General features: G+C 28.9%; 1 protein-coding gene across 7 annotated transcripts; it reads left to right on the forward strand.

The window, feature by feature from the left end:
• The first annotated feature begins 310 nt into the window (after positions 1–310).
• LOC112679565 (probable cytosolic iron-sulfur protein assembly protein Ciao1) lies at positions 311–20,873 on the forward strand. 7 transcript variants are annotated; one of them, XM_025549425.1, is made up of 7 exons: positions 331–413; positions 16,617–16,924; positions 17,321–17,429; positions 17,596–17,749; positions 17,865–17,982; positions 18,085–18,223; positions 20,407–20,873. In XM_025549425.1, exons 1-7 carry the CDS (start codon positions 377–379, stop codon positions 20,670–20,672), a joined length of 1,131 nt encoding a protein of 376 aa, XP_025405210.1. In that variant the 5' UTR covers positions 331–376; the 3' UTR covers positions 20,673–20,873. The 7 variants fall into 7 exon arrangements, with proteins under 7 accessions (XP_025405212.1, XP_025405210.1, XP_025405215.1 ...); XM_025549424.1 differs by lacking the exon at positions 331–413 and adding an exon at positions 12,203–12,413; XM_025549428.1 differs by lacking the exon at positions 331–413 and adding an exon at positions 12,532–12,570.
• Positions 20,874–26,764: the final 5,891 nt, after the last annotated feature.

Here is a 26,764-nt window from a genome sequence, read left to right on the forward strand (position 1 = left end):
CAGCAACAGCAGCATTAGTAGTGGCAGCAGCAGCAGCACTGGTCGTAGCACCAACACCAGCACCAGCGCCGGCATCGGCACCAGTGTTAATAGCAACGTAAACAGCAGCAGCAGCAGTAGCAGCAGCTGCTGTGGCAGGAGCAGCGTGGCCGCCTCTGTCAGTCGTCCGTTCTACGTGATTTGATCTCTTACGCATCCTTTTCAGTCGCCGCGATCTCGCAGGGTCCGTCTTAGCCGGAACGCGTTCCTGTCCCTTTCCGTCCTACCCCTTCTCCCACTGTGCATCTAGCCGTCCCCGCGTGCTGTGATACCACGTTATTCGTGCGAAGCATGGACAACAATAACAGCAGCGGCACCGCTGATCTGTACGCCGCCGATGGCGGTTACGCTTCGAAGGACGTCTGCTACAACAAGTGAGTACACCACGACGCGCACTCTCACCACGCCACACCACTGCTCTACATCAGAAAACCGCGGAACAGACTGCATTTAGTTAGTTGTCCATCGCGTTCCACAATTCTCTATTACATCATCATCGCGCGCCCGCGTGCGTATATGTGTTACCCGTAGCGTCATAATATTATAAACGTAGACCACGTTCATATCGCATCATCGATCCGACCCGTATGTGTGACGATCGTACGACAATGAAGTAACAATCAGAATTAATTAATAGCGATCAATGCCGCGAGCGCGCCCGTCCGTTCTATTGCTACCCCCGTTAATAATGTTGCGCACGTAAATTAGTCGAGTGCAATCCATCATGCCGGGTGTTTGCAGCGATCCGAATCTTTTCGAAACCACCGTGGAACCGCTGCTGGCGCCCGGTCGCGAAGCCGACCTTTGTGAATGGCTCAAGAAAAACGGCCTGATAGCCAAGGAACAAAAATGCTCCAACAATGAATGCTCAGCCACGGAAAAGATGCAGTGGCATCGGGCCCGTGTGGTCGACAAGTTCAACTGGGTGTGTCTGGAGTGCAAGAAGAAGTTGCCGGCAAGGCATTCATCCTTCTTTTCAGACTTCAAATGCGAGCTGGGATATGCTCTTAAAGTTATTGATGGTAAGAATTAACTATATTTTCACATTCTGTATTGAACTAAAAAAGTGTTTTTACAGGTTGGTGCAAGAATATTCCGTTAACCAATGTTGGTGGTGAAGGTAGAACTAAGGCAAACGTAGCCAAACGTATTTATAATGGATGTACTCAAGTTGCTGAATGGCAGTTGAAAAAAATGGTCACAGACTTTAAGCTGGGTGGTCCTGATGTCGTAGTCATTGTAGACATATTCCCAGATGGCAATATGAGTTTAGAAGTACCGACCACTTCTCATAATAATAATTTTTCCAAAAGAGTTCTGTGTATTGCTGACACGGCCCATGTCCCTGTACGTGTATGGGCCAGTCTTTTAGATGGATCTAATAAAGTAAAACTATTGATATTTACAGTTAAAATTGTTTATTAACAATGTTCATTGGGTTCAGGAAAATTATAAGATTTTAGAAATGGTCAAAAATCATGTAATGCAGGGTTCAACTATAGTAACAAATGAAATACTTTATCCATTATTGCACAATTTACCTGGGATAGGAGAAGTCATAAGCACAGAAGCATTAATGAACTTGGACATAAATCAAGATCAAAAATCTTTAAAAAATCTAGGTTAGTTTCATTAACCTTTACTTCAACACGATATAGCTTGGTATTGCTGTTTTTAATTGTTTACAAATAATTTTTTGTTTAGAAACTATATGGGCTACTACTGTAGAAGCTTGTATTCAGTTACAAGATATGTCTACGACACAAGCCGAACAGCATCTTTATGAACTGCAATGGAGACAGATGTATGGATTTATCGCATTTCCTTCCATAATACAACAAATTGTTGAGTATACTGCTTATCATAATCCGATATGCCCACCATTGCCAAGCATATGGCCTTCAAATTAAATAAATTATAAGTACAAATACTTGATTATTGCAAGAGCCACCATATTATAATTACATGGTATTTTTTGTCAATTAATTTATGACTATTATTAAGTTTTAGAAATTAAAGTTTAGTAAACATGATCATGGTACTTAAAACCCATAACAAATTAAAAAATTAAATCATGGCTAATAAATAATCAAAGAAGATTGATGATTGTGTCAAATTTTATTCATAATACAAATAACATTAAAATCAAAAATCAAATTTTTAATTCACTTTAATAGACTATAATCGATTAAACATGATTATATATTGAATATCAAATTTTGTAATATTTCTCGTTTTGTCTATTATCTTTAGATTACTAGTTCTGAGACAGTATCTAATTGTTATATATTTTATAACAAATCTTGTAATTTAACCATAATAATCTATTTTTTTGCAACTAACAATATATATTTGTAACTGATAATAATTTTTTTATTGCTAGTTTAATAATATATTTTAGTTATAATGTAAACTATACATCAAAAGATTATACTTTTGTTTACCATGTTAGGTCAAAATCGATGATTTTAAATTAGTTATGTAACATATTATTTTTAGTATTTCAGTAATTTTTTTATTTTTGGTTTTTAAGAACTCAGATATAAGGTATAAGTTACACCATATAACTTATAATAGTGTGTTTAAAATTTTCAATTATCCATAAAATTCAGTTTAATGTTGTTATTAATATATTTTTTGAAGTACTTGAATATTATTTTTAAATAATTTGATTAGTGTAAAAAAGTTGTTCAGATTATTATTTACTATTTAACTCAAAATAAAATGTTTTTGAATTTTAATTTGTAATCCTTTTCTATTAATTTTTTTAATAATTATTTTTATGCATATTATTAGAATTATTTAATATTAATTTTCTTACATGCATACAATTAAAATAAATTTATTTTAATATTAATTAATTAATTTTTCTTTAATATAGCATAAAATTATTAATTTGAAGTAATTTCACTTTAATCACATAAAAAAATGTTTACATACATTAATAGTAATTATATAAGATATTGTCAAAGACTGGTTTGTTAAAATGCTTTCTATTTTGTTGCATATAAACAATATAGTGCCATTATATAAGAAAGATTAAGACAGTTTATCTAATACATAAGCAATATTGAACTAATTGTTATATTTATAAATGCTACAGGGTATTTCAGCTAAAACCAAAATATAGGGTAATTTGTTAGTATAAAATGTTTTTGACTCAATCGTACATGTGATTTTTTACCAATGATATTTTTTCACTTTGTAACCCAGGGTTTAATATTTATAGACTTGGATAGTATACTTATGGTTAATAGTTACTCCATTTTTATTATTACATCACAAATTGTGTTAAATTATATTGTTTAAAATTTATGAATATAATATATAAAATTAACTAAATAATTGAGATTTAAAATGTATTTTGAGTTGTAATTATATTAAGGTTTTCATAATTTCATGCTGATTACAATTATATAACTATTGAATTACTTTATGTAATTACTAATTAATTTACAGTTATGTTCTATTGTTTGATCATTTTTATTTTTTCTATTTATATAATAATGTTGCCTTTTTCATTAAATAATTATTTTATTTTATTTCATTGATAATTAAAAAAATTAGTTTACATTTTAGTAAATATTTATTACTGTGGTTCAAGATTTAACTTGAAGTGCATAATATATAAATATATTCTAAAATTGCTTTTTATTTTTGATAATTACCATCAGTTTTTATAAACATTTTCGACTGTTTTTCATTATTAATTGTTATTTTCATTGGCAATAATAGAATTTATCAAGTGCCTTAAGACTATTAAACTTCAATATCTGAAACTCAAAAAGTTACAATTACATATTTTCTGTAAAATTGTAATATTACTAATGAGTATATTACTCCAAAAATCTGCTCAATAATATAAAATATTTGCTACATTTTATTTAATGATTTTTTTTTTTTTTTAAAAATTCGTATCTTTTAAATTTTAGTTTATTTTCAAACATATATTTTAGCATTTTACTCAAAAATTTGTCATTATTGTACTGTTGCTAGTTAATTTTATTTTCAATATTGTGTTTTTTTGTAAACCAAAGTTTTTTTTTTTTTATAATGTAATTTTTTGTTATGTTGAAATAATTTAAGAATGTATGCATTTACTCATATCCTTATATCATTGTTCAATTATTTTAGTTTGTGAGTTATACATATTGTGTTGATATTGTTTTTATGATGTAAGAACTCCATTATAAATGATTAAGACTATTATAATAGTTTTTATTTTTTTATTGATCATATTGTAGCTCGTTCCTAGTAATTTCAAAATGAAGTGTTATTTTCAATTTTGTATAGTTTTAATGTTTGTAATTTTCTTTTTTTTTTTTAATTTTATTTGATGAAATGTGTTTGTTTGCAATACTGTTAAGTGTATTTTTTTTATCAAAATAATAATGTTAATCATTTTTTGAGACTTAATTATGTTAGTTTTCTTAAACTATTTTTGCTGTGTTAATTAAACTTATTAAAACTTTTTTGGTTTAACTCACTGTCTTCCTCCAAAAAAGTGCTTGAATAGTTAATTAATAATATATTTTATTTTTGTATTAGTAATTTACAATTAATATTTTATTGTTTGACTGTTACATTTAATCCAATATTATTTAAAAAATTGTAGACAATTTGTTTAATAAACATATATGATATTGTCACACTTCATTATTTTTGCTGTGGACAATATATTGTCTATCGAATAGATGTGTATTCATTTATAAATTTTCAATCTGTCACGATGATGAATATGTTTAATCATTACACGATTTTATTGATTTGGTAATTGTGGTTAATTTATGAAATCAAGTAAAATAAATTAGTATACTTCTAATATTTAGATATTTGTTAATGTTTATTGATCATATTTTAGACTGCCACGCATATATTAATATGTGTTATTCCTGTTATAGTTATCTAAGATATTCTGTTATGTAAAATTTATATTTTTTTACCATATCTTTTTATAAGCCATCATCTCTTGCATTTCATTCCTTTTCGATTTCGGAATTTATTTTCCATAAATATTTTGCTTGTGATCTACGAGTTCTCCCCCATTATGGTTGTTAAATATCATAATCACAATGTTATTCTTGTCAAGTGATGTCAGAAATCAATCATTTGATGTTTTATTACCCCTATGCAGACGATTTAGTGATAATATTAAGAAATGAGAATGCCATGCTAGAAGCGTGCTGCAGTATAGAATGTAAGGGACAAATGATAAGTTTAATAATTAACGAAGAATCAAGTACATGAGACTACCCACAGTAGAGATACGCCGCAGGGTGCAGAATATTACAATCATTCAATATAGCTTTAAGGATGTAAAAGAGTTCGTGTATCTTGGATCCTCCCTTAGTAACAGAAACATCATATTGAAAGAGATTAAAAGAATTATGGTCGGCAACCGTGCACACATTGCCTTTATGACACTCTAATCAAAATTACTGAGATGAAGTTATATAAAACATTTATTAAGGTTACCGCACACTAGATCGGAACGGAAAAATTAATAAACATAATTTTAAGTGAGGTCCCGCACACTGGATCGGATCGGAACACGACCGAATTGTTTATCGACAATATTTTGACAGATTCCGAAGCATTCCGATCGCTAACGCTTGCGCACTGACACTTTATATCAGCGCAAAATTACGTGCTAACTTTTGGTCATCATCGTTTTGTACTTAGAATTTATATGTTCTAACGATTGGCAATCGACAATATTTTGACGGATTCCGAAGCATTCTGATCGCAAACACATGCGTACTGACACTTTGTCATCATCGCTTTGTACTTTGTAGTTGTGTACACTACGACAACTGAAAGTCTACAACAATAAACTTTTTTATAATAAACATTTTTAATATTTTTTCGATACAAATAACTTTGACACAAACAATTATGTCAACAAATATGTCAGATGAAAAACTTATATGTGAAGTGCAGAAATATTCATATTTATATGACATTGGTCATAAATACTATTACGACTCCGTCATGAAAGAAAATGCCTGGGAAGAAATTTCAGAGACCCTAAACAAACAAGGTAAATTTTTTATGATTAATATACATATAAATTAAAACATATCATGTCTTCTTCGTCACTACTTGTATCACTCATTATAATGTTATATTTTATAAACACTCAAAAATATTAAAAATAAATAATGTAGCAATAACCTTTAGTTCGACCGTCGAGCTTGAACGATGAGATCAAAATTAGCAAGTATATATGGCCACGGAATTCCGACTGGTTCCGATACAGTATGCGGATAAAATTCGTTTTCGTTCCAATGCGTTCCGATGCTAAAAATTCGTTTCCGTTCCGTTCCGATCTAGTGTGCGGCAACCTTTAAACCTGTTGTCTGCTATGAAACTGAAACTTGGTTATTGTTAAAAACAGATTCCAACAGGTTAAATATATTTAAAAGAAAAATAATAAGAAAAATACATACAGCAGTGAATGATGGAGGATACAGAGCAACAATAAAATAGAGCAGATTTTAGAAATCTAAAATATAGTAAATTTCATAAAATCATTCATTATCAGTTTGTTGGGTAATGTGGAAAGAATATCCAAACGCGTTATGTTGGCAAGAATGGAAGGAACCAGAAGACAAGGATGATCAAGGCGTAGATGGATAAACAAAGTAAAGAAGGATCTACAACAGACGGGTGTATGGAATTGGAGAAGTGATGATAAAGATCTGGGTGAGTGGAGAGGAATAATTTTGGAAGCAAAGGGTTACTATAATCTCTGGAGCTTATGAGTAGTTGTAGATGTTTTGTTAAATCACTCATGGAGATTCTTCAACTAAGATATTCTTCTAATCAGTGCCGGATCTAGTATATTTTTTACCCGGGGCAAAGTATAAAATTATCAACCTCTCCTTTTGTTATGCCCATAATTATACTTATGTACCAGTTAAACTCTAAAGAAAAAAATCGAAGAGAATAAAAGAAAAAATATATCCATTTGCTAGATTAGAAAAAATATGTATTAAATAAAAACTTTAAATACAAATTATTACAAACTAATACATAAAAATAATCATTATACAATAATCAAACAAATTATCATTAAATTTTGATTTTTCTGGTTGCAAAATCGTTAATTATATCGTTATAATCTAAATTTTTGGCAATTTGATTTTCAATTGAAATAATTGAATTTGATAGTTGTTACATGTCGAAGAAAAATTAATTTATCAGTATTATTAAATGGGTTTTAACATCATGTTTGTCTGATTATCATAATTTATAGTTTGTAGATATCTTATGGGCAATAAAATATACTACAATGAGTCGCAGAAAATATATTTAGTAGACAAATAATATCCATTGGGTTTTTGAGTTTTCCCATTATTGTTATAACCATTAAATCAAATGGAAATATAAATTATAATTTGTATAATACTTTTATTATAAAATGAATAAAAACTATTAATATATATATATATATACAGTGAAACCTCGGTATCTCGAACTCCGGTATCTCGAAGTTTCTGTAGGTCGAATTTTTTTTTCAGTCCCGATCATTCAGTATTGGACTTACGTACTCAGTTATTTCCTTATATCGAATTTCCATATGCCGAATATTTCTATAAGTCGAAGTCATTATCCGGTACCTACCACCTATTATGATTCACTAACTCGAATATATGACAGATTAGATAACGTATAAAATGCCCAGACTATTAAATATAAGATTAAATGACAAAGCTTATACACACAACGTTGTATGTAATAATTTTTGGATATTGATTCTACTTTGAGCACATCAGAAAGTTTAACCGATGCGGAAATTTTTAAAACATCTGATTTTCTCAGTGAGACAGAGACAGATTCTGTCGATGAAGCAATCGACAAGGAAGAAATTGCTGTTGTTAAATCTTTCATACGTGGTGCCCAAGCACCACGAATCTTCGAAGTTCATGTATATAGTTTTATATACATGAACTTCAAAGATACGTTCAACAACAGTCAGGAGTTTCTGACAATATTTTTTCTGCACTTAATATTTTAGGTAGTTTTATTGAAAATACTTCTAATACTAAACAAAAACAAACAAAAATGTCAGATTTTCTACTTTCATAGAAAATAATGTATACTTATCCAAATGATGAATACTAATACATAATATGTATTCAATTTATAAATACATTCTATATTATAAATACACATTTTTCCCAATAATTTAACATTTTTATTTCAAATGTTATTTATGTTTTAAATTCCCTCTGTAACTCGAAGTTTCGATATGTCGAATTTTTTTTTTTGGTCCCTTACGACTTCGAGATACCGAGGTTTCACTGTATATATATACACACAACTTATTTTGTAATTTGGCGCCCCCCGACCAAAATTTCCGAGGCAGTGCGCAGACTTTGTCCGAAGGGGGGGGGGCCTTAAAAAAGTGAACCAAAGATTCTTGTACTAAAGACTACTAGTATAGTTAAATATTTTAAATTTTATAAATTATTTATTTAATTCAATATGCAAATATAAAAATAAATACTATTTAAACTTACACAATTTATATCTAAGAAATCCTTATTTACATATTATTATACTATTTACAACTCCATCCTTTTGTCCACGGGAGTAAGGTTTTTGAAAGTATCAATTACATATTCAATTTTTATATTATATGCAAGTTCTGATTAGTCTGATTAATAACTAATAACTTTATTACATTTATTCACAGATATCAATTCTATACTATAAGATTAAAACGGGCTTCACTTTATTCATGTAAAATGTAAAAATGTTCGCTATCTTGTATAGTATAGATAAACATTTATTAAAGAAAAGCCAGAGTCCGTAGGGGGGGGGGCCGCAGCCCACCCAGCCACCCCCGTGCGGACGCCTATGCAAGTGCCCCGGTTCGCCCTCCTCCCCTAGATCCGGCCCTGCTTCTAAGCATAGGCGTACCTAGGCCTTTACATCAGGGGAGGGGGCTAAAGTTCTATAAAATATTATAGCAAAATAAGGTATAAGAAAATAATTACCCCCACGGTCCAAATAGCCTTAATTTATATGAATTACCTAAAAATATGATAAGATCAATCGATTAAAACTGAATTTGTATAATATGAAAAATTTAAATTGATTAATAATTAATAATACATAATAATTTTTTGTTTCACACATTCACCTGAATTCCGTAAAAATAAATTATATATAGTATGAGGTACCTAAAATAATAATCAATAATACTCAGTATCAAAAATTGTATGTTTAAATTTACTTTGCGACTTCTGCGAAAACTCGCCGCCGCCGAAGTTCTTTCTTAGTAGTGATGAGCATAATCCAAATATTTAATTGAAATATAATATATAAATATAAATATAATATAATTTTATTTATAAACGTTCTGAGAAATTTTTGTTGTTTTGTGGTTGAGTTATTCGATAATTATAGCTAAAGGTAATATAAATAACTAAGAATAACTGTATACCCATCAATATTTGTGTAACTAGTCCCACGAGTAGCACGAGTCGAAAATACCAAGACTCAAAGTGAACAACGAGTATTTACTTATTGAATATGAAGATTAAATATAGTATTTTTCCCTCACTCCTTCGTTCCATGAAAATCATTCGATACACATTTCGAGATCAAGAATTCATTGTTTAAACAAGATAGCACTCGAAATAATCCCTTGGGTATATAATCGAATTATTATTTTGATAATCGAGATATCTTGATTACGCCCATCACTACTTAGTACCTTCTTAGTTGGAATCACAGATAATATATAGAATAAACACTTTATGGTTGAAATAGACTATAGATAAATGGTGCCCAATCTGCGAGTCACATGTGGCCCTCCCTCGAAGGTAATCAATTTGGCCCGTTACAATTTTTTTAAAATGAAACAAAAAAAAAAATAAATGTACTAATTTGATTTTCGAGCATTTTCAAAGAGAAATTTCACGATATAACCACTTGAAAAAGAGTAGGTACTGATCAAATTACTGTGTAGATAAAGCGTGTACCTCAATCTGTAATCTTTTTAGTAATCAATGAAATATTTGAAAACAAATTCAATATGTACATTTAATACCTACTGTTTGTAACAAAATAAAATTATTAGATTAATATTGATATTATTCGAACTTTTATATTTGGTAGCCCATTCTAAGATAATTGTTTACCAAAGTGGCCCGCCGAAAGAAAAACGTTGGACATCACAGCTATAGATTATAATTAAATATAAATATCTCTCTACCGTTAAATATCTCTACTCGATAATATATATCTAAAAATAGTTCCAAACGTATTATCATATAACATTACAAATCACTTATTGATACTATTATAACTGCTCTTGAACTATTATTAGTTTATCACATTATGATAAGTAATAATTTTTACTACGTCGGAGACTTAAAATTAATACTATTATACACTATAACGGTTTGTAGGTTAATTTGCTCAAACAATTTTGGAGGGGCTTCAGCCCCTCCAAGCCCCCTTACCTAGTTACGCCCATATTTCTAAGTACGCTAATAGACAGTGGCACTGAATGAAATTGAAACTGTCAGTTCAAATAATTACATTTACCCCTCTACCCCTTTCAATTTACCACCCATTCAAATTCCAAAACATTTTTTTTAAACATTTTTAATAATTAAAGATGTTATATTATATTTAATTATTAAACATATTAATTTAAATAGAAAATACTTTTCAAGCATTATATGAAAATCAATTAAAATTTTTTAATAATCTTCTTTATTTTTATTAACATTCCAATTTTCTAGGCAGTTCAATTGAACTACCTGAGGACGGGCTCGGCGCCACTGTTATTAGCAACGTCCAGTAGACGTTTCATGACCGAAATGTTCACTCCAGCATGCCGATGTTCTGACCAGGCTCAAATTAACACTATCGTAGGCCCTAGGCCTCTAGTTCTTGCAGGGCCGTTGTCCAGTATTTAAATGGTTAAGAAACATCTTTAGGAGAAGAAGTGTTGAATCTCATGCAGTATTAAGCTTTTAAAAACAATAATATTTACAACATAAAAATCAAATCTAAACTTTTAAGTGATAACTATTATACATTATTATACGATAAAAGTTTTAACAAATATTAAAATAAATTCATTTTAATCCAAAACATATGCAACATACATTTTCAAATATCATAAAAAAAATTGTGTAAAGCAATTTACATACAACAAAAAAATCGTAGGCACAGTGACTGTAGTGCCTATGCGCTAATACGGCCCTGGTTCCGACGTATTCTTAATCGTTGACGACTACCCACTGCCTCGACCTCTGGATCACGATTCCAACCGGCTTATAGTGTTCTTGACCAGTTCATAACTTCGTGTCAACCTGGCGTCACGCGTGCCCACGTAGCGGCGAAAATGGACGTCGTTACAAGTTGCAGCTAAAATACCGCGCGCAATGCTGTCTCTAGCGCGTTGTGTACGTTCTACTTTCACACTGACATCTAATGGAGCAAGCGACTTCTGAACCGGTTACAACTGCTTTTCGAAAATTTAACTTTTCACAACTCCTTTGCTCAAAAACAACACAACTTGATTGCCCACATACATTTTAGCTACCTTTGACAAAAACTCGTTTGCACCATAGACATAATTTATACCATGTCTACGGTTTATATGCACATATATTCGATAGGTACTTGGTACCTGGTACGGGTTATAAATAGACTACTTATGCTTAAAATATACTACCAAGTTTTAACGAACTATCGCCGTAATTATTATTATTAAATAGTAATAATTTAAATTAGGTCATTTTTTAAATTAAATTTGAATGACGGATTTTAACATATTTTATATAAGTTCAGTAATTTTATTTTTATATTCATTCCAACGTTTATATTGACCGGTAGTTGATTTAAAATAAAATTTGTTTTTCGATACTGAGCGCGCGCTCTAGTGTAATGATTTATTATCATGGTATAATTATTAATAAAGGTATTATCATTGATTATATAATTAATGGATTATCACAGATTACATGAATATAATATATTATATATTATTTTATATTTATATATATAGGTAGGTACCTATATTATATTCATATATAATCTGTGGTATTATCTACATACAATGCGAGGTATATGATAATCTACCGTGGTACCACGATTATAAAGAACTTCTTATAATCGTGCGTGGTATTTACTTATCATATTACAATACCCAAGTGATAAGTGTTTCATGCGCGAAAAGGTAAAATATTGTTCACTGCGAGATCGTTAACACCGAACAAGTGAAATTCTTTGTGATGCGGATTTGTGTGAACCTTTGAGTCGTTTTTTTTCTCGTGACCAATTTTCTAAGGTATAATTATTTATGTTGGCGAAGGTTTCAAACAGCATCTATAGTTGCATAAGAGGTAAATAATCATAATATTCATTGGTCGACTAGTAACTGTACTTGACATTATACCATTACATCTATCCTCGTTGTATTTTTTTCAACTTTTAATCGTTCGAAACTGTGTCAACTATCAGAAATATAGCTAAGCCACCAAAACATGCCTGTATAGATAAGTAAGTAGCAAAGGGACAGATTTACAGGTTTTTAATTTAATAGGACTATATATTGTCAAATGTACTATTTGCATTATGTTACCTGCTGTAATGTTTGCTTTTTTGCATTAATAAAAAAAACTACAATTTAGAATTTGATTCCCTTTTTCCATTTTTGAAACATTTTTTGTTTTGTTTTGTGATCATATTTAATAAATATAAATGAACAAGTGTATCTAAAATACCTTTCTCAGTCATATTATTTTATTTTATATTTCATAGAAGTGTTCAGAGTTGATAGTCTTTTAGTTATTTGATGTTTGAATTGTGTAAGTGTACTCAATGTAGGTATGAAACCAATATACAATTTATTTATTAGGTCATATTAATTATTCTCATTTTATAAATTATACATGGTTTTGATTACCAAATAATGTATTTAAATTTTTATTTTTCAGAAGATTAGTTTTTACAATGACAGAAAAGCTGAAATTGATAACTTCATTAAAAGGTCATTTTGGTATCGTATGGAATGTGTCATGGCATCCAAAAGGAATAATGTTGGCTTCTTGTGGTGAAGATAAAACCATTAGACTGTGGAATTATAAAGAAGGTGATAAAAGTTCTTTAAAATGTTTGCTAGCTGATGGACATCAACGTACTATCAGAGCTATTGCATGGTCATACTGTGGTCAAAATTTAGTCTCAGCTAGTTTTGATGCTACAGTAGCTATTTGGGATAATAAATCTGGACAGTTTGAATGTAATGCCACTCTGGAAGGTCATGAAAATGAAATTAAAAGTGTAGCTTGGTCTAGATCAGGCTCAATGTTGGCGACTTGTAGTCGTGATAAATCTGTATGGATTTGGGAAGTTTGGGAAGATAATGAGTATGAGTGTGCTGCTGTTTTAAATGCACATTCACAAGATGTAAAGAAAGTAGTATGGCATCCTCAAGAAGATATATTGGCGTCTGCTAGCTATGATAACACTGTGAAATTATATATGGAAGATCCAGCTGACAAAGAGTGGACTTGCGTCGGTACGTTGAGTTCACACACATCAACTGTGTGGAGTTTAGCATTTGATAAAAGTGGTGATAGAATTGTAACAAGTAGTGATGATCGGACATTAAAAATATGGCAAAAGTATCTACCAGGTACATAAATTTTATTATTTGAATAAAATATTTAATTTAACATTGTGAATTAATTAATTGCAGGTAATGCTGAAGGTATTTCAGTTAAAGATGGTAACTTTGTATATAAGTGTGTTTGTACGATAAGTGGATTTCATACAAGACCTATTTACGATGTTACTTGGTGCCATTTGACAGACTTAATTGCCACAGCATGCGGAGACAATTCTATTAGAATATTTAAGGAAGATGATTTATCAGATCATAATCAACCTTCATTTTCATGTATTGCTCATGTTTATGAAGCTCATTTACAAGATATAAATTCTGTTCAATGGAATCCTGTTGTAAAAGGAGTATTAGCATCTTGTAGTGACGATAGTTTGGTGAAAATTTGGAAAATGGAGTCTACATAAATCAATAATAACAGCAATTTAAGTATTGTTTAATTTGTGTACTGTTATAATTTTATATTATTGTATTCTATATTAAATAGTAATTTTTAATATAAATATACTGTTAATACACTGAAAATGCGATATAATAATATTATTATAAAAGAAGTGTTTTTCATTGTTGGATGTGTACATTAGAGTTTGATATTAAAGTACTTAATATACTTTCTTTTATATTCTACTATTTTTAAATAAATATGGGAAATATATGATTTGGTAGATTTGAAAAACAATATTATTTAATAATTATTTTTATAAAGTATTTATCGATAAGGAAATGTTAAATTTGTCAATCTTGTTAATGAAATTTTTTTTAAATTAAATATAACTTCAAAAACAAACTGTGTTTAATGTTTAAATAGAATTTAGTGCTATTTTTTATTTAGTATACTATTAAATAAAAAAAAAAATTTTTTGTATTGTGGTTATTGAACAATAGTATGACCTAAATTAGTACAATAAAGAATGTAATATTTCTATAAATATGAGGTTTATAATAATGATTTTATAAGATGTTTGAATCAATAATTTATTTTTTGTTCTTTTCATATTATTTTTTATATTTTATATATAAAATATATAGGAAAAGTAAAAACAAATACTTTTATTTCGTTTAAAAATTGTTTACATTAATAATTTTGCTTTTCAACCTTACATATAAATTTATACATTTTTACCTATTGAAACACATGAATATATAAATTTATATATTTTTCATCCATATAAAACAGTGAAATATAATTGCATATTATATTTTTCATTTGTTAACAACTTGGCAATGGTATTGCTAGACATTTTTTAATGTTTTCATAGAAAACCTATAAATCAATTTTGGAATCAATAATTCATGTAAATTGTTTTCATGATTTGAAAAAGAGAACTTGGTCAACCAAGTATAATATGTAATTAATCTATAATGAACAAGACGTATACTCTCCTACAAGATTCAATGGTTTTAATCAGCAATAATTACTGTATTAAAATTTGAACCCTCAGGATCATATATAATACTAGCTAAATAACCTGACTTTGCTCAAGTGCAGTTTTTGTGTTACCTATGGATAACTTTTTATTTTATCAGTTTCATATGTTATCGATAAAATGTGAAATATAGGCATTTATATAATATATTAATTTTGATATATTATATCCAAGATATATTAACTATGGGTTGTCTCATTAAATGTATTATATTAATTTTAACAAACAGGTATAATAAACAATGTATCTGTAATATCTTTATGATAAGTTTTAACAATAACTACTTAAATAATTATAGCAAATGCATTGACTAAGGTGTATATAAAAATATAATTTTTTATAAATTATTACATTTTTACCCTTTTCAACCCCTGTAAGGGTTGAATTTCGAAATATATTTTCTTCGGGGTTTTTTGTATCATAAAATTAACTTATTGACTAAATTTCATACTCATAGCTTCAATGATTCGTATCGATTCTAACGAGCTAGGTGATTTTTTCCATTCTTACCTCTATTAACCTTTTTAACCTCTTTAGGGGTTAAATTTTGAAATCCTTTCTTAGTGGATGTCTACAACACGAAACAAAACTACTGTCCAAATGTCATACTCATAGCTTCAGCGGTTCCGGCTAGGCGATGATAAATCACCCTGGACAAGTCATTTTATATATACAGACAGATGAATACAAACATTTTTCCATTCTTTTAATTAAAGGGTACTTTTCGGTTATCGTACCCCAACAGGCGGCCGGGAAATACCGATTTCGTTATCGTACTCCATTATATTTATCTCAATATTGTCACGTTTCATTGCCAAAAATATAATTTATTTTAATAAAATAATATAATAATATGAATACCAATAAAATATAATAAAATATGAATACCAAAACATTATTGAAAATAAAAAATATTTTTATGAAGGAGGCATGCATTTAACAATGTCGTTTATAATTTGGGTAAATAAGCAGATGGTTTTTTTTATGTTTTTGTCGCCAAAGAAATTCACTTGTGTAAGAATCTAACCAAGTGTTTGTACGAATACCGTAGTATCCTTGCACTTGGAAATGTTGCATGACCACAGTGGTTTAGTCCCGTACCGTATCAACATATCGTGACCGTTTTTACAAGTACTATTACGATGAAGCACTCCGCGGTCTTGTAAAAAGCGTATAGCACTTTCTGCGTCATTGCACACTGAACATAACATATCGTAATTAAAACGAGCTATAGATCGATCAGAGAACTGATTTTTGGCAATGAAACGTGACAATATCGAGATAAATATAATGGGGTACGATAACGGGAATCGGTATATCTCGGCCACCACCGCCGGCGGCCGACCGTTTTGGTACGATAACCGAAAAGTACCATGTATTGTACTATGAATCTATTATAAGCAACTGTTTTTTAATGAGGCTGAGTTTTTGTAACAGTTGGTCGATCAACTGTATGTAAGTAATATTAATTTTTTATCAAATTCATTTTATAGGAGCATCTGGTAGTCTTTCGAGTCATTGTGTATTCAATCAATTACGTAACATATCGAAGATGGCGAACTTAAAAGAAGTTGTGTCTACATTAGAAAAAATGGCACCCTTATCACTAGCAGAGTCGTGGGACAACGTAGGTTTGTTGATCGAACCAGATGTCAAGAAATCAATAGAATGTGTTTTCCTTACCAACGATCTGACTGAAGATGTACTTGAAGAAGCCCAGAATGCTAAAGCTAATCTCATTATATCCTACCATCCTCCATTATTCAAACCGTTCAAAAGGATTATTTTAAAAAATTGGAAGGTACGAGAAAACGTTTATTTTTTATTTTTTTGCACTTACTTGAGGTTAAAATGTGTTGAGGAATCTAACTTTTGAATCCTTTATTTTAGACATATTGTCAAAAAGTGAACGCTTTTTCATATTTTCTTTATAGAGGAATGCCTTGATATTTAATTGTATGAAAGTTAAATATTATATCTTAAATACATTTTCCTAATATTAAATTATAATTAAAATTTGTTAATTTATTATTAATTGTTAATTAATTATTAATTTATATTATTATTTGTTTGTTAAAATTCTATCACTTATTGAATACTGGTATTTAAAGTATTGTGATCCAATCATATAATTTGTGATGTGTTAAGATGTTTATTAATAATAAATTTAATACTTTTTTCAATTGTTTACGTTCAGGACCGTATCACAAGCCGTTGTTTAAGCCAGGGAATTGCAGTTTATTCTCCTCATACTTCATGGGATGCTGTAAAGGAAGGTTTAACCGATTGGTTAATAAGTTGTTTTGGTAAGAATTATTTATTTTCAAATTAAAAATTACATTCAATGCATTGGTTTTATAAAAAATTGTGTTTTCACGTGACAAATATATGTTTGACTGTTGAGATAAATTAATAATGAATATCTTATAAACCTAGTAAAATATGAATTTATATTATATTTATCATTTTTAGACGGTAGTGTAACTGTATTACAACCGCATAGTGAAAATCCTGAATTTAGTCATATTGTGACTGTGGTATCGGACACGTGTGAAGATTCGCCATTGATAGTAGTCAATGCATTCATGGAACTTTACCCTCAATTCAAACTTAACAATGATTTAAAGTATAATAAGATTCTATTTATTTTTTATATAATTTACTTATTTCTATCTTGATTTTAAAATATTATCTAAAATATAAATATTTATTAATATTATAAATATGATCTTGTTTTACAGGATTTTAAGTACCGGACATACTCAACTTAAATTGTTGTGTAATTCAAATATCTTGTCGTTATTTAACGAAATGACTAAGTATCACTATATGTCTGCGTTTGTTCAAAAAAATGAAATGGTCAGTATGTATGAAGTTTCTAGTGATTAGACTGCTTATGTGCAGTGTCCATACTGATGTTATAATGTAACACATATAATTAACAAAGCAATTTATCCTCAGATTCCAGAGACAGATGTGGGTACTGGACGACTTTGTCATTTTAGAGAAGGCTTGACAATCAGAAACGTTATTCAACGAGTAAAATGTCATTTAAAAGTCAATAATCTAATGGTTGCACTGGCCAGAGGATCAACATTGGGTATTTATGCATTTATTATGTAATTTATGTTTACACCAGTAGTTCTATATACAAGTAGTTAAAGTTTTATGGATATAAAGAAGCCCATGAAGTATGAGGAGAGTAAACTGCGAAGAAAGCTAAGGTAGAAGTTTTATTTCTTGTTTTTGGTGATTAGTGAGATAGTGTCGGTAAAGTCATACGGAAGAGAGTAATGTTGCTACATTGTGATTTAATTTAAGTAAATTTTATTCTCAGATCTTTAGATGAGGGCGTGATGGAAAAAATTCCTGTCAAAAAATGAAAACAAAAATAATATTTGGTGTGGGTAGTATTTCATAGTGTAAAATATTATTTTAATATGAAACAATAAAAATGTGCTCATTTCCATTGATTATTGAGTAGAATAATAATGCATAGTAAATTATAAAATGTTATAACTAGGGATGGGCATGAAATCCGGATTTGAATCAAATTCTTATTCGGATTTATGAATTTGTTTTTTGTATAACTTAAAATTATTTTTAATTTCTTTTAAAATAAATTATTTTATTTTATTGTAACAACAAATTAATATTCTATTTTATGAATTTCAACAGTTTTTATAATGTATTATTAATTACCAAAATTACAATTTATTAAATCATTGGGTTTACTTTATACCTCTATGACAGCGGTTCTTAACCTGTGGTCCATGGCCCTCTAGGGGTTTGTGATACTCATGTCGGGGGTCCGCGAAAGCCCTAACACATAATATATGTACATCAATATATGCCATGAGTGCATTATAATATTGTTGGATTAATATTATTATTATTTTTTTCATATATTTTTATTATATAATAGATAGATTTTATCATTATACGATGTTACAAAACGTGTGTCTCTACCAATGTATTAAGCTAATAAAAATTAAATTTTAAGAATATCAAAAAAAGGAAATGAAAACTAAAGTAATTAAATTTAAGTTAACTGAAAAATTATGTGAAATAAAAATAATTATAAGTATGTATGTTTTGTTGTCTATTAATGTAATTTATTATATAAAATAGTAATTATAATTTTGGTTTTAATAACATGAGATATTTTGTAAAAAAAAGTATTCGAAAAAGAAATTAGTCAAATTAGTTAAAATTAAAAAAAGGTGGTCCGCAATTTCTAAAAATCTTTCATCAGGGGTGCATGATCTACAAAAGGTTAAGAACCGCTGCTCTATGACTTACAGTGCTACGACTAAATACTAAAATTCTGAAGATAAGTTGAATTTATACTACAATACAATACATATATTGTATAATGATACAATAATAATTGTTATCGATGTTTATCTTACAATTATCAAATAAAAATTATCTTTAAGTATTAAAAAGCACCATGTGGAGATATATTGTAGGAATAGTATTTGTAATTGAACAGAAAAATTGAATTGAATAATCCGGATAGTCGGATTATCCATGAAATCCGGATATGCCCATCACTAGTTATAGCTTAAATCAATGTTCGTACATTTTTACTGCGTAAAAATCGTTTGTTCGTCACGGATGTACTTGAATTGTCTATACAAGACGCCGTTCGTTTAGTACAATATTTCATCCCATTTTGTATTGCTGCGGTGCAATTTTTTTAATGTTATAATATTACGAATAAAATTAAGTTTTACTATAAATCTAGAAATATTTCATGAATATCACAGTTGAATCCTGTAACATACATTTGCGTGCAATAGCCTTGAAAGCTTATAGATATAACTACTTTTATAAATAGGATATTTAGGAGAAACGATTCTTAAATGCGTTACTGATAAGCATATAGAGAAAAATAATGGACTATTCATCGTTTCTTTTAAATAACGTGTAAAATATTCATGTTTTTTTTTTTTATAAAATAGAGATTTACTCGATGATCGATTTTAATTCTTTAATTCAATCATATTGTCATAGACATATAATTTGATTAGAGAATGCATGTTAAGGAAAATATATTTCAAACCCATTAAATAAGCTAGATAGAACTATGTCGTATGTGATAGAAAATAATTCAGAGTACTGTCTTCACAGTAACAACGGCTACCAAATATGATATCAATAATTTAGTTATTAGAAAAATACATTGAATGTTTGAATTATAGAATTATTATTAACGCTACAGATCACTCAATTAACTGTGTAATATTTTCTCAATATCACGTTATTGCATATTTGCAGAGTCCACGATCAACTCAGCAGCCACTGTTGCCGGTTCTGGTGCGTCCGTATTAAACGGTGTTAACGCCGATTTGTACCTGACTGGCGAAATGTCTCATCATGAAATATTGGACGCGGTGCACAACAACGTGACAGTAATTCTGGCCAACCACAGCAATACTGAGCGGGGTTATTTGAAAGTGTTCGCTGACAATTTGTCACAGAAAATTCCGCAGTTAAGGGTGTGCATCTCGAACGTTGACAGAGATCCGCTATTGTTTGTTTAACGAAAAAAATTATATTCTTGTTGGACATTTTTTGACCTTCAACTTGTCCTTATTTAACTCTTAATAACCATATAATACAACATTTATTATATCTTACTCGTGTTATACGTTATATGTTTAATGTATATTTGTATACGCTCGTAATACAAGTTGTTACAATGTACATGTGGTAAGAATATATAATTACTCCGTATTAACAAAGTCGTGTCATTTATTTTACCGCTTATGTCCCTATTTCACTTTCCAGCTAGCTATTTACTATTATGAAAATACGAGGACTTTGAGTTATGTATAAATATATAGCTAGAGAATGATTAATTTGTCTACATAAATATAAAGTTAATCCAGTGACAATTATCAATCCAATTCGATTATAAAACAGTTAATTTTTAATCAACCACTTCAAGTTATTTGAATGTATTAATAAGAATATATTAAAAGTCAAATTATCTAATCGGTACTTTTATACTACAAAATTAATTAAGAAAGCTAACGGTCGATAAACATACTATCGTTTTATAACTAACCGGATCTTAAAAAGCTTACTAAAAAAGTAGACATGAAAAAAATACCACGCAAACAAATTTAATTTTATGTTTAATTTTTTAATTTATTATTCATATAAATTAATTTTTTTTTTGTTTATTAATCTGTACGCTATAGCCTTATATCTATGCAATAAATTTTTTTTTTATAAATGTACACAAAAAAAATTAAAATATTTTGGTTTTTGTAAATAAGACCACAAGCCGCATACGACTACGACGAGGGCTGCATGCGGCTCGCGAGCCTCAATTTGGCCACCCCTGGTGTAGGTTTTGACACATTTTTAATATGTATATAATGTAAGTTTGTAATAAACACTTAATAACTATATCTTTAATTGAAGATTGGTCATAAGATTATTAATTAACTTATTAATTTTTTATATTTTATCATATGAAAATATATTATAACTAATATACATATGTATAAACAGGAATTATATATTTTGTCTTTCTGTAAATACAAATTTGCCCCCCCCCCCTCATTTCATATTTCTAGATCTGCCTCTGTATATAATATCTACGAACTAGAGATGAGCAAAATTGTTTGAACATCGATATTCAATGTATCGAAACATTGGTTTTTAAAATATCGATGTGTTCGATGTATCGGCGGAAAACCATAGATGTTTAAAAACATTGAAATATTTTTTTTCCCTCTAAAGCTGCCATCTGTCGCACACCTTATTATCTGTATAGTATAATATTCAGGGGCGTATTTAGATATGTCTTATGGGAGGGGGGAAAAACAAAAAGTTCAAAGTATACATAGTTGTAACTTTTCCAACTCAAAAAACTGTCGTTATTCATAACCAAATAATCAAAATACAAGTGTTTGATAGAAACATAACATTTTATTACCCAAATTTATAATAAAACACATTTTTAAATATAATTTTTGTAATTACAATAACGTCTGTAGTGTTTTATTAGCATATGCATCAACTACTTCTGGTTTTATAATTATTTTAGGGTGTATATTAAGCAATGCTAATCCGTTTCATCAATGGTATCATATTATTATAATATATTGATGTCCCAGTATTTCACCGTATGCCCGTGCGTGAAAAATAAGAGGGCCTATAATAATAAATGAAGTATAAAATACGGTGAATGGGGAAGGGCACGGGCCCCATGGACCCATTCCATAAATACGCCTCTGGTACTATTTTCTTGATTAAATAATAAATTTAAGAGTTAAAATACAATTGTTTAACTTATATTTTTAAAAAACTTATTAAATACTCATAATCAGGTCTCGTAAGTTTATGCATTTGCATGCAGGGGCGTATTTAGACTTATTTCCAGGGGGGGGACTCAAATTTTTTCTTTAATTCAGGCTCAAAATTTACAAGTAAAATTTTTGGTAATATTTATATCAGGTGAATCCTAAATATTTGTGGTTTTTTTTTTTTTTTAATCTGATGCTGGATCCACTTAGAATGGTCTTTTGTGTAGTTCTTTTTTTACACCTATCTGTGTTTTATCTAATTTTTCACTAAGTATGGACTGGGCCTTTAATCAAAATAATATATATTATTTATCGTTATGGAGCATATAAACGTTATAAGCAATTGAGCGTTTAACGCTATAAATAATTTAAACGTTATTCAATTTAAGCGTTTAAACGTTATACTATTGACTATAAATACTAGTATTTACTAATATTTTACTAGTATTTATAATCAATGGTTATACAAATTTAAACGTTTCAAATACGCCACTAATCGACACAACGCCATATAAATTTATCACAACCCTTTTTATAAAATACATGCAAGTATCCGTTATGTAGTAAAAGCTCTTTACTTATCTGACTTTTAATAAATTTTCAAGGCATTTTTACAAATTTAATACAAATCGTATAAAATTTCAAACCGTATTGATATTACAATATGATTGTCACATATCACGTTGGTACACTTAAATGTTATCGATATTGCAAAATTCAAAATTCAGCTCGTCTTTATCAGCAAACCTTACAGATAAACGATAATTTTCATTCACGAAACAACCTCAAAAGAGTTATAATTAAAACATAATACATTTCTAAATTTCTCTTAGAAATTATCTTATTCGGTATATATTATTAATACTTGTTATATTATATTTGTTTAATATGCTGCTGTATAATATCTACATTAAAAATGTTCATTGTTTTCTCTTAAAATTATTTGTACCAGAGATATTATTACCAGTGTTGTGCTTAGATAAAAAAAAAATTATCTAGATATAGATAGATACTGTAGAAATTGAATTTATATAGATATAGATACATAAAATGACTTTTATCTAGATATAAATAGATAAAATAATTTTTATCTAGATATTTATATAAGGCATCAACGTTTTCATCCGTTTGTAGGTGAACTCTTTTGGTCTTGGGTTATGATTGTATTATGTAACGATCCATTTCAAAATATAAAATATTTCACCAATAAAATAAAATTGAAAGTCATAGACAAAATTATGAAAAATATGAAGACGGTTTGACGATAAACACTGAACACGTTGTGGATGAGATTGCGCTGCGTCAGTACAAGTTTTTAATAAATAACGGACGTTTCTCGCCTAATATTTATTTTGTTGTGCAATAATATTATATAGACACATCAAAGTACGAATTCATAGAATTGGGGTCCGGTAATGACAATTATTTAGAGCACATGATTATATGAACAATGGACATAATTTATATATAAATATTGAATTTAAGGCGGTCGAATGGTGATGGAGAATGATTAATTTCTGTATAGGTACAGCGTAATGCGTAAAGCGTATGTCATGAGACTTCCCCGTATGAGCCATACAAAGAAATTATAAATAATTCTCACCTCCCATGCATATATTGTAAGTAATATATGTTTATATACATAATAAAATAATTGTTTTTAATTAATAATAAATGCTATGTAAAACTATTTTAGAACCAATTTTTGCGAGTAAATATACAAATGAAATTTCATATTTAGTTATTTATTTTGTATTGAATGATAAAATTATAGATTAGTTATTACAAAAGACCGGATTTATATTCTCTCAAAATACCTTAAGTGTGATGCTAATATTCTCTAAAAAGCCTTCAAATATTCTTATTATATTTTCTTAAAAATCTTAAAAATATGTAAAAATAATCAACAAACATCAATATATGGTTTAATATGCATTTTTAAAAAAAATTTTTTTTTTTAAAACATTCTTTTAATCATGAGGTATATACGTAGTTACGTATTATAATAGAATACTATTGTACTTCAGTAAGAGTAGGAATATAGTAAAAATATTACAGTATAGTCTATAACAGGGGTCGCCAACGTTTTCAAACCAGTGAGCTACATTTGACGATTGTAAATATGAATCAAAATGTCTAAAAACAGTAAAAACATGTCTCAAGAGAACAGCTCTCATTTAATTTACAATCAACGTAAAGAAACTAAACTTAACCTAAATAAAGATGTCAATATTATCTGTGTTTGTATGTTGGAAATAATAAATAAGTCAACTCGGTCAGTTTATATGATGCAAAAAATATTGCAAAAAACTATCTTCTTACACAGGTAATAAAAATGAATGTATTATAGCTATTGAAAAAAACCAACGTAAAAACACGAATAATATTGTCATACTTATGTTTGCAAAATTTAATAATTGTACGACTACTGTAATCCAAATGAGAGCTATTCTACTGGAATATGTATTTTAACGGAAAATACGTGAGTGTTAAGGTACGGTTTCCAAGCTGCGGCTGGCCGCAACGGCACACGTAGTCTGACTGTGCTATTTAAAATTGCGGAGCGTGGTTTCCAACGTGCGATCGACGATTGCGTGATTTAAATAGTCGTTGCGGCTCGCGGCTATAGTGGTCTGGTATCAGTACATTGCGTGAGTCGTGGTGCGTGTCATATAGTGTTTTATTGTATTTTTTGCATTTTAATTAAAAACTATGTCAAAATCTACATTTTCGTCGAACAATGATGAAGTTTTGGTGGAAGAAGTTGAGAAGCAATCCGTATTGTATTATATCTCCCACGAATACATAAAGATATTATATTATATTATCAATAACTTCTTCCATCACTATACTTTGTTAACAAACTAACAATTAACAACAAAACTAGTATAATAAATAAATTATTTACCAAAAAACACGTCTGTACTCTACACAATATTAGGGTAAAATGAACTCCGGCCGCAACGTCTAGTCGTATTTAGGAAACCAGTCGGCACGCAACGTTTAGTCGTTACGGCTGATCGTTGTGGCTGATCGTTGCGGCCAGCCGCAGCTTGGAAACCGTACCTTTACGTGCTCTTAAGTCCCTAGTGATTGACATCCAGGAAAATTTAGATCTTTAATCTTTAAATCTAATATTCCCATAATCCAATTAATCTGATTATTTTACGCGATCGACCAATTGTAGTAAAATTAAATTTTACAACGATCGACTGATTGGCGATCCCTAGTCTACAGTATTAAAATTTAAAAACAATATTCCTTTGGTATATTTTAATTAAATGTTGTATTAACACTATTGTCACAATATTAAAAATAACAAATAATCATATATATATATATTAAAATATAATAAAACAAAAAAAATTGGTTAACAAAAGGTAATCTTTAAATAATAATAATTTAATACAAGATATAAAATAACAATATAGGTATATATACATGTATAAAAAAAACAATATTTCTTTGGTGCATACAATGGTAAATATTTACTTTCTGAAGAATATAAAAGAAACTTGAAATACTACTTAAATTTTGTTATATGAATTAACAATAATATATTTTACATATTATCTGTACTCATGTTAGTTCTTTTATCGCTTAAAATGTGTTTATAGAGACTAAATGAACGTTCAAAATCAATAGATATTAGAGGTGTAAGCTTCATGTCAACAACTACATTAGGTGTAAAATATTCTGGGAGATCTTCATTGTTTCCACATAAAATGTTCCCAACTTTTGCTAACATTTGGTAACCTTTATTTTTTTAACTTATTTGAGACACTTAAGTATTTTTAATACGATACCCATTTCACCAGGTTTATTGGTTAGTTTGCAGATAACAGTTTGTACAATCTCCAACTATGAAAAAAAAATCAAATATTTTAAAATATGCTAAATGGGCTAAATATTCTCTAACCTATGAGATATTCTCAAATATGCAAAAAAAACTTTTTTTACATACTCAGAATTGAATGAATCGTCCACATTTTTTACTTTCATACAACTGTATAGACCAAGTAACGATATGTAAAAACATATAAATCCGGTCTTTAGTTATTACCAATGATTACCTACAGATTTTGTGAATTATCTAGATGGCTATGATTTTTATCTAGATGAAAATTAGATGTCAATTTTATTTTTTATCTAGATAACATATCTAGATAAATTTATCTAAATCACAACATTGATTATAACCGAAGATATTTTGTGTCGGATATATTTTAACGGAGAGATATCTTATTATATTTAAAATATATTATTAGTAAAATATATTTTTACCGGAAATATTTTGACGTGGAACCCATGGATAC

The sequence above is a fragment of the Sipha flava genome, unplaced genomic scaffold, assembly GCF_003268045.1.
Source record: "Sipha flava isolate LNK unplaced genomic scaffold, YSA_version1 164_pilon_pilon, whole genome shotgun sequence".
Taxonomy (NCBI): Eukaryota; Metazoa; Arthropoda; class Insecta; order Hemiptera; family Aphididae; genus Sipha; species Sipha flava.